This window comes from Balearica regulorum, chromosome 5 (genome assembly GCF_011004875.1).
Source record: "Balearica regulorum gibbericeps isolate bBalReg1 chromosome 5, bBalReg1.pri, whole genome shotgun sequence".
Lineage (NCBI taxonomy): Eukaryota > Metazoa > Chordata > Aves > Gruiformes > Gruidae > Balearica > Balearica regulorum.
Window position 1 is genome coordinate 44010374 of NC_046188.1, and position 17648 is coordinate 44028021.

Genomic DNA, 17648 nt, shown 5'->3' on the forward strand with positions numbered 1-17648 from the left:
GGACAGGAAACTCTTCCTGTCACTTTTACAGTTTGTTTGATAAACAAGTGAACTGGAGACACGGGAAAAGGCATTTTTTTGTCTATGTTCTTCTCCCAAAACATTTCTTGTTTTCTTTTGTTTCTAGTGAAATGTCTCCCTGCTAGCTGGAGCATGATTGAGAAAGACATCCTGCTTCTAGCTTGCAGATGCATCGCTACTTCCATTGAGCTCTGCAAGCTGATGTCTGAGATCCCCTCTTTCTGTAAAGGATGTTTCTGCTGGCTCTAACTTGCAGTGCCCCGGCTGGATCTTGTGTGACAGTTTGCTAATACTTGTCTGAGAAGGTGTCTGTGGTGTGTGTATTTGGAGGGTTGGGGGTCAGATACTGCTTTTAGATCTGTTGTGTGCCTGGCAATTCGAAATACCAGGTCTGCACTGTGTAGAGCCCTGTTTTACACAAAGGAACATTTGCTTTGTTCAGAGTAACAGGACTGCCAGTGCTATATAGTTTGAGATCCTTGGATATGAAGATGTTATCATGGTGAGAAGTATCAATTTCTAGCAATGAAAGTATCTCATTTTCTCTTGCTGTCTGAATTGGCTGGAACAATTTGTTCAACTCATTCCTTAGGGACAAATATGATACTGCTCTCTTGGCTTTCTCTGGCAATAGCAATGACACAGGCTTTGGTGTCAGAACAACTTTTGGCTTGTTCAGTCCTGTACTGCTATACAGCATTACCTAAATAAATCTGTAGAGTAAACAATGTCCTCCTCTTTAAAATTATCTCGGCACCCTTGCGGGGGGGAAAGGCAGGGGGGAAGGGCCAGGGATGGGACAGATGGGATGCCCATGAGAAATAAGCCACTCACTGAAGACAACCTTAACTGGCAACTGGAAATAAGCTGAATTATCTGCTTATAAAGAGGAGAGATTCTTAGAGCTAGCTTAGAGCCATCAATTTTTTTATTTATTTTCTTTTTGCATCTCTATGTATGTAGGCCTTATCATGATTATCATCTTGCTATCATCTGCTCTGCATCTTTCCCCTTTTCACAATAACTTGTTCTGTCTTGTTTGCAAGGATAGCGTAAGCTCGTCAAGACAGAAATTATATTGTACTGCATATACTTTACAGCATCTAGCATTGTAGAACGTTGTCTCTGTGCTTTATACAATTGTATAGTACTGAGAAGGTCCTTAGGGCTTTTACAGGTTGTGCCAGATTCCCTCTCTGAGAGATGGAGTCATTCACTAGAATTTCCCAGTAAGACTCTTTGGGGGAGGGGTGTGTTGGTTGTTTTGGGGGGGGTTTTTTGTGTTAGTTCTGTGTGTATTGGTTTTGAGCAACTCAGTAGCCTCTGGGAGATAGCAGTACTTCAGGTTCTTATAGAAAATGTTGATACTCTTTCTGATATAATCTTATGAGCAATTGCAAAAATATTTCACGTGTTCCTGAAATACTTTCAGGATTCCTACATGTTTTCTGCTCTGGAGAGAAAAGGGCAAAATTATCACACTCAATGCAAGACTGCATAGAGCCATGCGATTGGTATGATGCTGCTGCTGTCGGTGACCTAGCTGTGAAGCAGCCCTTTGGGCAGAAAATCTCAGCTGGGATAATGTGCTTGATGGTTCCTGACAGGCTCTTGCTTGGGATTCTGTGATTCCTAGGGCACTGCATAAGAGTGCTGTTTGCCTCTCCTTTGCTTTTCGGTTATCAGTGGAAAGAGAATGAACTGGGCACTCATGCGAGAAGCTCCAAGGAGTAGATTTTGCAGCTAATGTGAATAAGTTGCTATGAGAGACATTTTCAAAGTCTCTTTCCACAGAGTAGATGGATTTGCAGGACTGAATTTGTTGATAAATCTTTCTGGGGAACCTATAATAGTTGCATATTTCTCCACTTAGTGTTGCTAATGGACACAAAGCCTTTCTGTTAAAGTCCGTTTGTTGCTTTCCAGTCTTACCTCTACAGAGCAGAATTGTCAGAGTGGTGAAGTTTCTTCCTTGTAATCTAAGTTTTTTCCAACCCATATTAGAAATGGAATTTCAATACCCTGTCTACTGTGCATGAGGTATGCTTTTTGTATGAGAGCTATGGAAGATTTGGGGGTTGTGGGTAACTTGTTTTATTTGTGATTAAAATTATGTGAATTTTGTCCAGAACCTGTAGATCTGCCACCTGAAGCATGATGTTTTTATTATAGAATTGCTTGACAGCAGAAACAGCGTTGGTATTTTCACCTGACAGGCAGGATCTATGAATTCCTGCTTTTCCCAGAGTTGTTTCTTTGTAAGAAACATTGCAACAAGTCCTAGCCTGACAAATATGCTGATTGGGATGACTGCTGTTGAGTAAACAGCTGGAAAAAAATGCATATATTAATGGGAATAACACACTGATTCCCACTGTAGTTTATACATGTTGCCAGTATATTAGAAAATGTAGTATTTTCTTCCCACATTCTTGAGAATCTTACAGGTAAATGGATACTCAGATGAGTCCAAAATCTTGCAAAGAAAAATGGGGTAGGGGGGAAAGGTAAAGAATCTTTTTGGTAAGCAGGACAATCTTGGAAGGCTTGTAGCCAAAGGAGTAACATAGAATTGAACATGAAGGACGTTTACCGTTGGTGCTGTGTGCACTCAGGAAACTTATAATACTGTTTTGGTCACAGAAAAATCTAGAGAACTTGCCATAGCATCTGAATGTTAGCACTTGATATCAGGATCCTGTCAGCACACAGTAGTTATCTGTAGATAACCCTTCACTTAGTTATACACTGACATGAGCTGTGCTGTGCTCTTGCTATTTGAAGAGAGGCAATCACAACTTTTATATGCAGGGTGGTCAGATGATGATGCTTCTAGTATGTATTCACTGGTGCAGCAGTGCAGTCTTTGCCCACTTCTTTCCTATTCCTTTACATCACAGAAATTACGTATTTATTTGTGGTCTTTGTCAGAATAGTTGCAGCAGAAGTGAACTGACTACCTTATGGAGACCTTATGTAGTTGGGTATATTTGTATTCCTTCTTACAGCCTTGAATGTTGAAGTGAAACACATTTGCCATGAAATTGAGCTTCCTTTAACGATGGTTAAAGCCAATTGCATATAGGCAGTGGTGATAGCTAATAAAACTGAAAAAAAAAAAATGTTTGAAATTTTCCAAAAGCCAAAGTCCAGAAACCTGGCAAATGGTACAAGCGTTAGGACTGTGTGTATCTGAGTTAACTGTGTTCATGCTTTTTGTCTGGGCTTGAGTTGAATGTACTATCCTCTGTCTAGTTTTAGTTCATAACTCTAGCATAACTCTGTTTATGCTTCCAATTTTTTTTATTGCTTTTCATCATAGTTGTTAATGTTACTAGTACAAATTTGGAGATGTATACATCATCCCAGCTGGGAGTTAAAATCAGACTTTTGTGACACACTTCAAATGTGTAAATTTATTCTTGAAACAAGTCTGGATAGGGAGAGAGGGCAAAGGACAAAATCCCAGGGTTGGTTGAAAATTGTTATCTCTGATCTTGATTAGAAGGTAATAGAGAAGTATTTTTTCACAAACGTGCATAACCAAGATAGTTTTCCTACTCCCCAGTCCATCCCACTGTCTGCATTTTGTAGTACAACAAAATAGATATACAAGTCATTGGTGTTCCTAAGAAAATCTTTAAGGACCCTCATGTATGTGTGTTTTTTGTGGTTCTTTTGCCATAAGTCATTTCATCAGTTGAGTATTTCATAGTGCTCATCATATTCCTTTTGGGATGCCACAAGGTCTTTTTTTTTTTTAATTTTCTCCATCAGTCTACTTGTTTTTAATATCTGTAGTATTGGGTAGTTCCTGCCTTATCCCTGTTCTTGCATTTCTAATCACAAATCTCTGCTCTGTTTTAGTTTGGATTCTTGCAGAAGTGAAAGGGCCCTCAAGTCAGAATTGGTGAACTGTGGCAATCTTACATTGTCTGTCTTCCACTGAGGAAAGGTCTGTAGTAGAGCTCACCATGATGCAAAATAGATATTTGATGCTGAGATCACTCTTTGACAAGCGTCTTTCTCGATCATTCTGGAAAGCTGCTCAGCTGTGTTTGCTGAGTCACTGTGTTGGAATACATAGGAAAAAATGAGAAAGATAAATAGTGACATATCCACAACAGATGTAGTGGGACTATTTACAGTCTTTTGCACACAATCTGCAATGTGTATATAAAGCAGTAATCTCTTTTCATGCTTCGTCACATGCTGTAAAGATTGGATTTCCTGCAGCTTCTGTAAATGTTTTGAAGAAAACTGTTTTAGCAATGTGAAATTGGCACCTGGAATTCAGTAGAAAAGCACTAGAGGATAGGAGCTTTGGAAAAACATAACAACATAGGAAGTTTGGTACACATTGGTGTGTTTTCCCTTATTACATGGTGGGTTGTTTTTTTTTTACTTTTAAGAATTACAAGGCATAGTTTTATCATTTTCTGTTAGGAAATTTTTTTGAACATACTGTTTTCTGCAATAAAGTTTTTGATGTCTCAAGCTGCGAGAGAACTGCTGTTGAATATGTGAAACCTTCATCAGTAACTATACCTTTCTCTGTATTACTGACTCATATGGTTTAGTTCTGGTTTTAATGAAGCATTTTGGCGTGAGTCTAGGCTACTCTATATATATATAGGAGATCAATTGCAGAGGAGTTCTTGGCTTCCATCTGTCTAAGCTTATAAGACTTTGTATTAAATTGGAATAAAGTAGTGTAAGTTTGAGGAACGCTTTATTTTTTCCCAGAAAGATCTTTAAGAAAAGATGGATCGGAATTGAAGTTGGGGTTGGTTTTTTTTTTTTTTGGTGGGTTTTTTGGTTTTGTGGTGTTGGAAGAACTTTTGTATTCATTCTTAGGCTATAAAATGTTGTGGTGTCACAGAAAATCTTCAGCATTTCTAATTGCCTTGCTAAGAATATGTGTGTTCCAATGCGGACAAAACAACAAATGTAAAATTTCTCCTAAATTGGATATGCCAAGCTGTAAAAATCAGTAAATGCCTGCAGCAATGGGATGTGATAAGACCCCATAATAGGATTCCTTATCCTTTATAGGATAAAATCCCTTAACTGCCCCTTTATCCCCATGAATAGCAAACCAAAGTCTTGTAGCTTGGCTGAAAAATGCATTTTTAAAACTTGGTTAATCTTCCTTTTCTTTAAAACAAACAAAAAAGTCTAGTTTCTAGAAATCTGGATGTTTTCAGAGAACCTGAGATTTTCTATGCTGTGTAGCATTGAAACTGTACAGATTCCAGAATACATTAGCCTTAGAGACTTGCGGTAACCTCATGATCTGCAAAATTAATCCTATTGCGTATCTTCAAATAAATTAGACAAACTGTAGCCAAGCAGTTGTACTGAGCACAAATACTTTAGTTAAGCAATCGCTAAATGCAGAGTTAGCATTAATGTCAAATGATGAAGCTTCATCTATATTAAGGAGTTTTGGCAAAGTTCATTTGTTGCCGTGATGGAAATACTGGAAGCTGCTCAGTCTTTGATGTGCTATAGTTCTTGCCAAGGTAACTGAATAGGTGAGAGAGTATTAGTTGTACATTTTTTTTCTTCTTCTGAAATTCTCCAGTCTAACCAAGACTGAAAAGAGCAAATGTGGGAGCTGAATGCACGGCACCAGTATTGAATTGCTTCGGAAGAGTCATTGTTATATTTCAGTAATTCCTGGATCATCACAGCTGTAACGTGATTGTGCTGCTGCCTTTTAAAATAATGAAAAGTCTAATTTATAAAACATTGAACTGTCTTACAATAAGAGATACAGGAGACTACGTGCAGAATGGAGCAAGCAGGCCCTTACTCATGCCTGTACTTTGGCCTCAACTTTCAGAGAAGCCAGTTTGCCTTCACTCAGCATTATGCTTTGATCTCAGCAGTACAAGATGGGTGCAGTTAGTCAATAATTTTCAAATTCATACTCCTCCTTCAATGGACATCGGCATTTTGGTATCAAAGTCCATCTCCAGCCAATGTCAATTCCATAGCTACTTTTAGAGTTGTTGTTAGACTAGTGGAAAACTGAACACTATCTTGTGTTGCTTGTATTTTTAATAGTGTTTCTCTTTGTACCATCTTCTTACCCTTGCCACAGGTTCACTGCATGGTTTCTGTAGCATCTTGCAGCTAGTGAATGAATTCCGCAGCGTGACAGGTGACGTGGTTCAGCCCCAGCCGGCAGCTGAGCACCACGCGCAGCTCGCTCACCCCTCCCCTGGCGGGATGGGGAGGAAAATGGAAAAACAACGGCAAAGCCTCAAGGGTTGGGATAAGGACAGGTTACTGGGACAGCAAGGGAGAGGGAAACAATCAACAACAGTACTGGTAACAAATATTCACAATGGGTTATAACAGAAAGCAATTTACAGATAGGATGACCGACCAACTGATGCTCAGCCCGTCCCGGAGCCACGCGGAACCCGCCTCTCCCCGAGTGGCCCCCTTTTGTGGTGAGCATGATGTCACATGGTATGGAATAGCCCCCGCCAGCTTGGCTCACCTGTCCTGGCTCCTTGTGAAATTAACTCTATCCTTGCCAGAACCAGGACACAGGGAGGACAAAAATACATCTGTTGGTTAATAAAGGAAGCCAAAGAATGGAGATCATGGCTGTATGATAATAATGCTTATTGAGGACTTGAATCTCCCATACCCTCAGCATTTAGAAGGTTACAGAGCAGTTCAATAAGGAATTTTCTTCTTGCCCCCAAATGTCTAGTTGGACCAGTTTGAACAAATACTAAATATAGTAGCTGGAGAGTTAGCAGCTTTCCTTGTGTAGTTATAATTCTGTAACTTTCATTTATTTATTTTAGGTTTGGTGGAAAAGGGCAAGGGTTTTTGAGGGAAGCTGGCTAGCGACTTGCAGTGATCTCCATAAAACTAGTTATAATGGTATTCATGCAGCTGTCTCTGTGGGTGAGAAAACTCACTGTGTTTTCTACTGTAAAAACTAAATCTCTGTTTATACCAGCAAGACCTTTCCAGGCTCACTGAAACACCATGTGGTCTGAAACAGCACCTGATCAGACTGAAAGAGCTAGTCCTGGCTGATTGATGCTTATCTCTGAAGGCTTCTTTACTTTTCTGTTAAGCACCTTGGAGGGCTTCTGCAGGGCTATTTACCATCTTCCATTGTACACCCTTTCCCATCTTCCTGAATGCTAGGTTTCCCAGCTCATAACTCTAAGAAGCAGCTTTATTTCAGAGTAGAAAGGGGCCCCAATATGTGGCCTATTATATCCATATCAGCTTGCTTACCCTTTTCAAACAGCTATTGTGTTTTAATAGGGCCCTGCCTGGCAGGGGGAGTCCTTAATTCCTACTATATAAGAATGGCCAGCTTGAGTTACAGCAAACTGCAGGATGCTGCTCTGATCAAAAGGCCTCTGTTTTTAGAGATCCGCCCCCCCTCCTTTTACCTCTTTTTTTTTTTTTTTTTTTTTTTTTTAAATCCTGGGCTAATAATTCAATACAGTAAGGTCATTTTAGCTTTTGATTTGAAAGCTTCAAGGTGTTAAATTACTGACCTAGCATAGCAAAAATCAAGGGAGAGGGACTCTAAAAAAGATAAAGGGATTCCAAGTTGCTGTGCTTGCTTTTTAATCCTTTCCTTCTCCAGAATCTGTAGTCTGGTCTGAGAGGGTTTGATTTGCTACAGAGCAACACAGGAAAACTTGTTCGCTGCCTGCTCTGAGCTGTGTCACAGGTGCTGTGGTTCATTTCCTTTCAAATGGTACTTGGGATAATCTCTGTACCACCTGTATTAACTCTGCCATGAATACAGAGATTCCTGAGCCTATACCAAGAAGCCTGAAAACAAATTAAAATTTGTGTCACTCCTTTCCTTCTTTCCACACCCTTCAACTTGAGTGGGTGAGACAGAAAGGATCTCAAAAAATCCAGTCTCTGTGTTTTCAGTGTTACATCATCCAGTCTTGCCAAAATGTTAAGAGTGTTAATGATTTCCTATCTGCCTGGTTGTTAAAAAAGGATTTTTCCTTAAAGCCAGTCATCAGGAATAACTTTCAGCATCTGTTTCGTCTTAACACTACTAACACCTTTCAGAGGAAGTGCCTAAAAAGCACTGCTAATTTCATTAGAGGAAGATGGTGATTTCCTTGAGGTTGAATTCATTGTCCCAAATGTTAATATCTGTCAAATTTTAAAAAGCACTTGATACAAGAGCTTTGAGTTGAGGAATGCTAATGCTCCTACTACCTTCCAGCTAAAGAAACAATCTAATGATTGGTCTGAATATTGCAAGTAGTAGACTTAAACCAGTAGGTGAACAATAGAATGATCTTAAATTATACTATGCTCATGCAGCAGTAATTTATTCATTGCAGTAGTGAAACTGGATTGTTTTTTTTTTTTCTCCCAGTGGTGCCTACAGTTTTAAGTGTTCCCTCTCAGGGCTCATTCCAGGCAAGGTAAACATCACTTTGCTATTTCAGAGCATAGCCTTGGGGTAAGTATGATTAGTCGCTTGAGGATGCTTTGTGTGTGTATAAGTTATTTAACAACAGAAATTGCCTGGGTTTTAAAGCCTTTTGAATTTCAGTATTTTCTGTTGCTAGAGCTAGTTCTTTGTTACCCATTGTACCACAGTCTTTAATCCTAATACTCCTGATTATCCCTACTTACTGTGCTTTGGTTCACACCATGAAGCAGTCTTAGAGCTCATGACCTGGGTTCCTTTCAGATGAAACTAAACTGGAAGATGTGTTCCAACTGCAAATGAACATTCAGTCCATGGGACCAGACTACAGCTAGTTCAGAGTGTGTTTCAAGAAACAACAAACCCAGAGATACCCATAATGTTGACATCAAATTCTCTGCACTGTGTCTCTCTACAGACGTTTCAGTCAGTCCAGACATAGCCTCTGATAGCAACTTTGCATTTGAGACTCTCTTATTTTCACTTAAGACACTCAATTCTGTTTTAATGACTTAGACACCTGTGTAACTGGGAAGAAAAGTAATGTGTGTTGGGGGGAAATTGTTCATACTGGAGAAGCAGCATAAGCCTTCAAAGTGAGGTTTTTCTTCCTTCATCATGCTCTCAATGGAAAATACAAGCAGTAATGCTGTAAGTTAAGAAATAATGGTCCTTGTTTCTTGTTTTCCATTTAGTAGAGGAGGGGTCCTGTGAACTCATTCAGCTCTTTGCATGGTAACCAAAGGTGGCACCTGCTAGGGGGACAGCAGGGTCCTGGCAAGCTCTTCTGTCCTTCTCGGGCACTTGGGGTTCTCCCTGCATTGTGCATATTTGGCTTTGCCTGAGTTCAGCAGGCAGAGGCTAACTACTGTAGTGGGTTTCAATTGGGATGTTACCATAGCATCCTGGGACTTTTGCAATCTATTTAGAAGTCCAAAGGTTTGAAAAGAGTGCTTGAAAGTTTCTGAACTCTGGCAAGTTGCCGAAATGTAATTACACAAAAGACAAAGCCTTACTGAAAGCAGCTCTGTTCAGAGAAGCAGCACCTGAGTGCTAGAGTTCCCAGCACAGCCATTTCTGAGATCTTGGGCTGTTTTATCACTATCTCCTCCCAAAACTCTTTTTCTTCCTCTCATGTGCATGTGCCGTCCCACAAGCATAGACTGGGTGTGCTGCAAGATGCAGCTTTTTCATCAGTGGCGTTGGAAGAGACTCTTCTGTGGTTTGGCTGCTCTGGGGCATGTAAAGGGAAGGGGTGAAAAAGTAAGCATCTTGAAGTCCCTACTGCAAAAGTTTCTTTAGATCTTCCCATCGAGCGAGAACCTTGCTTTATTTTCCTCTCATCTTTTTCCAGAATATTCTCACAAGTGAATGGGAAAAGTTGCTTTGTTAACAGAGCATCCAGCTGTTTAGCAATTATTGTGTGAAATATGAGTGTTTGCAGCGATCTGGTGTTAAGTAATGAACATTCAGTTCAATTTCTAGTCTCAGTTTCAGCAAGACAAATAAAATCACGTCATTAGTAACTTTTGTTAATGTTCTAATTTGCCTACTCTATTTACTGGTAACGTAGAGGGCTGAGGCAACTGTTAGGTCTGCAGTAGGAGGCTTGGAGACTTGCAGAGTTGTTGAAAACTTTCTTTTTGAAGGAATCTCTTACAGATGGCTGCACTAAATGCCAAAAAGAGGGGAAGGAGAAGTTAACCAGGGAAGTGAAAAATTATTTTCCCTGCTTCTGCAAGGACAAACTAATACTTTGTTGAGATACCGTAGTTTGTTTGTAAGTCTTTCTCCTGCAAATGTGCTGATAAGCTCTGGTCACCTAACTTTGCTAAGGGTGTGGGTTGTTCAGTGAGAGGAGGGCAGACAGAGAGAAGACTGAGCAATCCTGAGGGAAGAATCTCAGCAGCTATTAAACTTGCTGAGAATGTTTGAACTATGTTGCTTTGCTGTTGATATCTTGCTTACTTAAGCCCTTCCTCTGAGTCTGCAGCTTGTTTTATTTTTTGTGTTCAAAAGAAACTGGAAAAGACATCTGTTCGCATGTATATAAAAATGATAGGTAAGGTGTTGGTTATACTCCCTACATGCTGTTGGAATACCTGTAACAGCTTTGGGTTGTCACCATTTCTTTTTCTTCCAGAAGGGTTTACCTGCAAGCTGTTATTACTTGCCACATTAACCATTAACTTCACCTCTGGGCAATTGTTAAGGAAAAGGTGGCCAAGTTATTTTTGTACTGCCCACCTACCCATGATAGAGAAATTTCAAAATATATAGTTTGTTCAAAATGTACAGTGTTCCTGTCTCTAGTAGTGATCTTGACCCTGCCTGAGAATAGATCTGTTGATTTGTCATTGGGCTGCTTGCTGGATAGCTCCATCATGGACTGGCTCCTTTGGGCTGAACTTTTACAACTTGTAAAAAGGAATTTATAAAGAAGGGTCTCTGAAATGCAGCATCTTAACTGGGATAAAATTCTGACTCCTATGCTTGCAGGCTTGAGCTTTTGGGGAAAAATCTTTCCATTGTATAGTTAAACAAAATCTTACTGCAAGAAATGAGGAATGAAAGAAATACTGTACTTCTTTTACTCAACTAGCTGGCGGCACTTGGCTGTCAGCACATCCAGGTGTGCTGATGTTCCAGCATATCCACCCACTCTTTTAACTGAGTAAGTAACAACAAATGATATCATACCCTTCTGCCTGCTAGGTTTAGAGCCATCCCATGCTGAAAATGCAAGTCACTTAAGTTTTCCCTTATTAGAATTAAGGACTAATATAGTTGGGCTGTCTGCTGTGAGTTAATAGTACGTTAGCTTCATGTCTGGACCTTTCCATTACAGCTTCCAGGGGTAGCATGTGCTGTAGCTGTTCTGAGCAGCATAATTTGGTGCATTTACTTGTATCATTGTGCCTTCATCTTCTTTCTGTTCCTAAACGTCTCCCTTATGTATGTCATCTTTCTGAAAGCTGCCTTCTCCTATTACATGAAGTTTCTTCTTTTTCATTTGTAACTTTTCTTCTTCATCAGCCTGTCAAATCATCAGCAAAACAATGCAAATTAGAAATGAAAAAAAGTCTTACAGGCTGTGGTTTGGGATGAGAAGATCTGAAATCCCATTTCCAGCTTTGTCACAGGCATCTTGTGGGCCTTTATGCAAGTTACTTTCCCTTACTCGGAATTCATTCACTCTAAGACAGTGAGCTATAGCACTGTATAATGAATACTCTTTACTTACAATGATAGTCATGGGAGTCCTTTCCCGTAATTTGGGCATATTTTGATCAGGCACATGATTTATTTATTTACTTTAATCTCTTGAGACAATGGCTGTGCTTTCCTCTGGTTTGTACAGCACTGGTGGATGAATAAGGTTTCATAAATATGAAATAATATATTTTTCCATGATATTTATAGAAACTGTTCCTAATTCTAGTCAAGAGTCATCAGTGTTTTTTATTCATAAGATGATTGTACTTATTTTGAGTTGCATTTTCGTCTGGGTAGGAGCGCTAGAAACAGTGTTCTGCACCTAGTTTTTTAACACATGACAAAAAAAATCCATTTACTCACATGTTTTTGAGAACCAGGACACTGAAAAACAGAAATTGTGATTCTTGTCTGAAAAATTGAATTGGCTTCTCTCCACACACCCCCAGTTGCTACATGACTTTTAAATTTTGCTCAACTCTGGTATAATTCTCTTTCAAATGCAATACCCTTTTCTATACTATGAAGGATAAAGTGATTTAAACTATTTGTATTTAAAGAGCTGATTTAAAATTGCAAACTAAGAAGATTCACACTGACCACTAGATTTTGTCTGTTGTGGAGATGCTACCTATGGAGGGGTTTTGCTGTGATAAAAGTAAACTCGTCTCTTTTCATTAATTCTCCCCTATGCGGGAGAGTTAAGCAGCTGTCCCAAGTGAGTGTTTTTAATGATCTCTCTGGAGTGTTTGAAAGCTTTGTCCCACTTGCATGATGCAGAGTGAAATGCACCAAATCTATCTTTGAGGCAACCCTGTCATTATACCCTTTGGTATTTAGTGTTTGTATTTGCATTTCTATTGTTCTTGCATGTTGAACTTAGACATGTCTAAAGGAGAGTTTCTTGCACTTCAGAGAAGCCTTAAGACAAATATTTACTGTAATAAGTTAGCCTAAAGTGCTTGCAACTCTAATATGAGAAATTTGTACTAAAATACAAGAATGTGAATATCAAATTGACTATCCATCATAACAACCAGCTACTCTTTTCAAAATGCACTAGCGCAAAGTGTCATTTAGTGAAGGGTTGATCTGCTTTTCATGACAACTGAAATAGATTTTTATGAATCCTATACCATCAAGTTTCAGTAACCTAGAAATGAAATCTTGAGGCTCCTGTTAAAGAGGATTTTTTGTTTTTTTGGTGTCTTCACAGAAAACTGTGATGAGAATAGCAGCGAAGTTCAAATGGTACTAAAAGAAAGGGCATCTTCTGGTCAGATAAACAACAGTTACTCTTGGCCAGTCATTTTCTAATGGAATGGTTTCAAATAAGTGGCTCTTGGACACCCCTTGCTGGGATTCTTTAGAATGAATTTTACTTTCACAAACCTCTGATTCCTATAATTAAGTTCCAATATGTGGTTTTTGCAAATAGTCTTCTCTCTAGAGAACAGATGGGTATAAGCTTTGGAGATTTGGTTTCACAAACTGTAACTGCCAGTGGTTTTCTTGCTACTGTTCCAGCTGGCCCCAGAACATTCACATTGGTTCAGCTTTCTAACGTTCTCTTGTTTTGACTTTATCTCCACAGTTTTAACAGTGTGCGTCAAGGAACACACATCTTATTCCGTGAGTTCAGCTTTGTCCAAGCTACCCCTCATAATAGGGCATCTTTTCTTCGGACCTTCTGGAGGTGTTTCCGAACAGTGGGGAAAAACGGAGGCAAGTATTCCAGCATCTACTGCTGTCCTGTTACCTTGCCATTAAAATCATTAGCCAGGCTATTAATGCAGTACAAATACTGACACTTCACACTGTGTTCTAATCTTCTAATGTTGTTAATATTAGGCACTGTGTGAGACACCATCGCAATTGCCTGTGGCATATTAAAAGAAATGCTCACAGCATAAAGTAGCATAGGAGCACCTTATTGCCAATGCTACTTCCATTACAGAACAGCATGTCAAGCAACAATAGATCAGAGGGAGGACATTTGTGAGCCTGCGCATAGGGATAGATGGTGTGGAAAAAACAAAAAGCATGCCAGGGATCACTGGATGGGAGCAGGGTAGCAAACCCAGAGATGGTTAGAATATAGAGTATGGAGCATGAGAGAAGCAGGCACTGAGATTATAAGGCAGTTGAAGTACTGAGTGCTTTGACCAGGAGCCCTGCAGGAGGTAGACTATATAGTGGTGTTGGGCTGTAGGGTGGTGAATGCTGCCACCTGAGCTGTGCCTGACCTAGTCCTGGCACATCTCCTAGATAATGTTGCACGATCCTGATGGCTGTGGAAGGGCGACCACTGACAACTGCATGACCTGTTCCCCAACCCTACCCACAAGGAAAAAGCTCCAAAGCCAAAACAACTATTCAGCAATGTACTATCTTGTCTAGCTATTCTTATACTGCACTCAGTATATTAGGTATTACAGACCTGGCCAGAGTTCAAAATAAACTCATGTAACTACACGCAACTAAAATTATGTTTTGTTTTAGTTTTAATTTAGTATTTTAAGCAAATACACTGAATGTTGCTGTACAAATATGAATGTTGGTGGGTGTTTGGGTTTTTTTACTATTAAGCCTCACTTGTTCCAGGCTATTCAGCCTCACTTCTTGTTTCAGGGAAGGCTAGAACCATTCTCTTAAATATAGATAAAACCTCACCTTCTGGCTAAGCTTTGCAACACTTCTGCTCATGATGAACAGAGTTTGCAAGACTATGAATAATGACTTGACTTTTTTGACATATGCCATTTAGATCCTTGGAAATTAGAGAATTGTAGCTAAACATGACAAAATCTGTAATTAGCTACTGAAGTGAGTAACTATGCTGTCTGTAACACCTTCTCAGTGATAGGCACTTTGTTACATTCTAAATCATTATATCAGTTCATGGATAATGTTTTTTAAGATTTCAGGTAAATTGTATGGTACTAACCTAACCAGTATGCAGTGAGGACATCTCTGATTTGAGGTCAGGTCATAGTCAGGCAAGATAAAGCGTAGACTCCTGGAACATATTTCTGTAGGAGAGTTAGAGATGATAGTGAAGAAGTCATCCACCAGAATTGCAGCTGTCAGTGGTGAACCTTGTTAACAAATTGAGAAGATGACCCACTGCTGTACTTTCAATGCAAGTTTTCATCAGGCTTCATCTATCTAGCATCTGACTTTTACCAGATGATGGGCACCTGGATTTGTTGGAAAGAGCCAAAAAGTTTTCACTACGTAATATCTCCCTTCTCTTTTACTTTTAGCAGTTTTATGTGAATATGGTAAAGGTTGTGGAAAAAGAACGGGAAGGAGGAGCATAGGAACAAAAGCCGGGCAGATGTTAATATGCTCTGGTTGTGGCCTTAAGAGTTCAATATATATTTTTCTGACTTTAAATTCAGTGGCTGCACATTTTAATCCAGGCAAATATGGCATGTTTACCTGTATATTTCTACATTTATATACATTTTCTTTTTACATTAACTAGAGAGAGAAATGGATCACTTCAGAGAACTTGCTGTCAATATTTTCATCCACTCAGTCCAATTTCTCTGATTCTCTAGCAGTAACTACAGATGAGAACCTTGATTTTATTAATTTCAGTTTCATTTGCTGTGAGGCTTTTCCTGCTATTCTTGTGCATAGGGGAACTCGGAACATTCATGGTCTCTTAAGAACTAAACTGATTTACTAAGAAGAAGCTGAACCTGTGCAACATGGTGGCTGAAATATGGCCATTACCACACTCAGACATAGACTAGACCTGGATTTCTTTCCTTGAAATACATGGCTTTTAGATGAATGTGGGAAGGAATCACGTTATACAACAAATAGCAGCAACCAGAAGTAAGATCACTGGTAATCTGAACTACGGAATGAGTCTCTTAACAATAGAAAAAGTCAGACTAAGTGATGCCAAAAGTTAGACTTTCAACTTAAAGATTTCTTTAGAAACGTGGCTGGTGGTACATCTTGATGGTTGGACTTGATGATCTTAGAGGTCTTTTCCAACCTTAATGATTCTATAATTCTATGATCTTCTAATTGGATTATTCCAGAAATTAGTTTTAAGTTGTTTCTTAATGATCACTGCACTAGAACACAAGACCATATGCACATATCAAATTAAAAACAGTTACACAAGCTTGCATGGAATCACGACTCTATCTACAGATAGTTTGTTGCTACAGCATCTCATTTTATGATGATATAATTTTGACAATTTAAACGTCGTATTATGTGCAGGAGTGTATTGGGTTTGCGTGGCAAGGTTTTGGTAGCAGGGTGGCTACAGAGGTGGCTTCTGTGAGAAGCTGCTAGAAGCTTCCCCCATGTCTGATAGAGCCAATGCCAGCCGGCTACAAGATGGACCCGCTGCTGGCCAAGGCTGAGCCCATCAGCCATGATGGTAGTGCCTCTGGGATAACATTTAAGAAGAGTGGAAAAAAACTTCTGTGCAACAGCAGCTGGAAGAGAGGAGCAAGAATGTGTGAGAGGAACAACTCTGCAGACACCAAGGTCAGTGAAGAAGGAAGGGGAGAAGGTGTTCCAGGCAAAGGAGCAGAGATTCCCCTGCAGCCTGTGGAGAATACCATGGTGAGGCAGGCTGTGACCCTGCAGCCCATGGAGGTGGATGGTGGAACAGATATCCACCTGCAGCCTGTGGATGACCCCACGCTGGAGCAGGTGGATGCCTGAAGGAGGCTGTGACCCCATGGGAAGCCTGTGCTGGAGCAGGCTCCTGGCAGGACCTGTGGCCCCATGGACAGAGGAGCCCATGCTAGAGCAGGTTTGCTGGCAGGACTTGTGACCCTGGGGAAGGGACCCATGCTGGAGCAGTTCATGAAGAACTGCAGCCCATGGGAAGGACTCACATTGGTGAGAAGTTGGTGGAGGCCTGTGTCCCGCGGGAGGGACCCCACGCTGGAGCAGAGGAAGAGCACAAGGAGGAAGGAACAGCAGAGATGATGTGTGATGAACTGACCACAACCCCTGTTCCTCGTCCCCCTGTGCCGCTGTGGGGGAGGAGGTAGAGAAATTGGGAGTGAGGTTGAGCCCAAGAAAGAAGGTCTTTTAAGATTTGGGTTTATTTCTTATTATCCTACACTGATTCGATTGGCAATAAATGAAATTAATTTCCCCATGTTGAGTCTGTTTTGCCCATGACAGTAACTGCTGAGTGATATCCCTGTCATTATCTGACCCATGAGGTTTTTGTTGTATTTTCTCTCCCCTGTCCAGCTGAGGATGGGGAGTGATAGAGCAAGTTTGGTGGGCACCTGGCCTCCAGCTAGGGTCAACCTACCACAAGGAGGTAGGTAAGTTATACAGTCCTGGTAAGAAATTCTCTTTGTGGTGATTCTATACTATTCAACAGAGCATGGGACAAACAACCTGCTGGTTCTGAAATTAGAAGCAACATAGCTTGGATTAACATTGGTATATTACTTTTGAGACCTGAACTGGTATCTTTCTGCATTTGGTGCCCTGTGTCAGGTGTATGGAGAGTTATTCATCGAACACCAGTTTTATTTCAATAGAATTTCTGTGTGCAGAAATGGGTAAAAATATGCCCTTTGCCTTCTACAGCGAAGTTCTGCGCTGTCCCAATTTTCTCTCCTAAGTTTGTTTCTGGGCAGTGATTACTCCCTGCTTCAGTACTGTCATTGATTTATATCTGCAAAGAACTATGAAGGCATTTTTTGTCTTCCTTTGTCAAAAGCATTACATCCGCTAACTTTCATGTCTCCCAGGATGTTCTCAGTTTTATTTATTCTTTTGCTGTAAAAGCGCTTACTGCCATTTTACCCTCACATTTACTTTGAAGTTTAATTCCAGATTTGAATTTCTGTTTTAGGATTGAGTGGTGCCTTTTTCTTAGTTTTGTCCATCTGTGGAGGATATCCCTGATAAACTGCATAAAAGCCAGCTCTGTGAGGATATACATCAACAC

At 40.1% G+C, this 17648-nt stretch overlaps 1 protein-coding gene across 1 annotated transcript in view; it reads left to right on the forward strand.

Moving 5' to 3' along the window:
* CSTPP1 (centriolar satellite-associated tubulin polyglutamylase complex regulator 1) overlaps window positions 1-17648 on the forward strand; it is an 84157-nt gene that overhangs the window by 14115 nt on the left and 52394 nt on the right. Inside the window, exon 3 of the mRNA XM_075754577.1 lies at window positions 13287-13417. Coding sequence (XP_075610692.1) covers window positions 13287-13417 — 131 coding nt within the window. The remainder of the gene's footprint in view (window positions 1-13286; window positions 13418-17648) is intronic.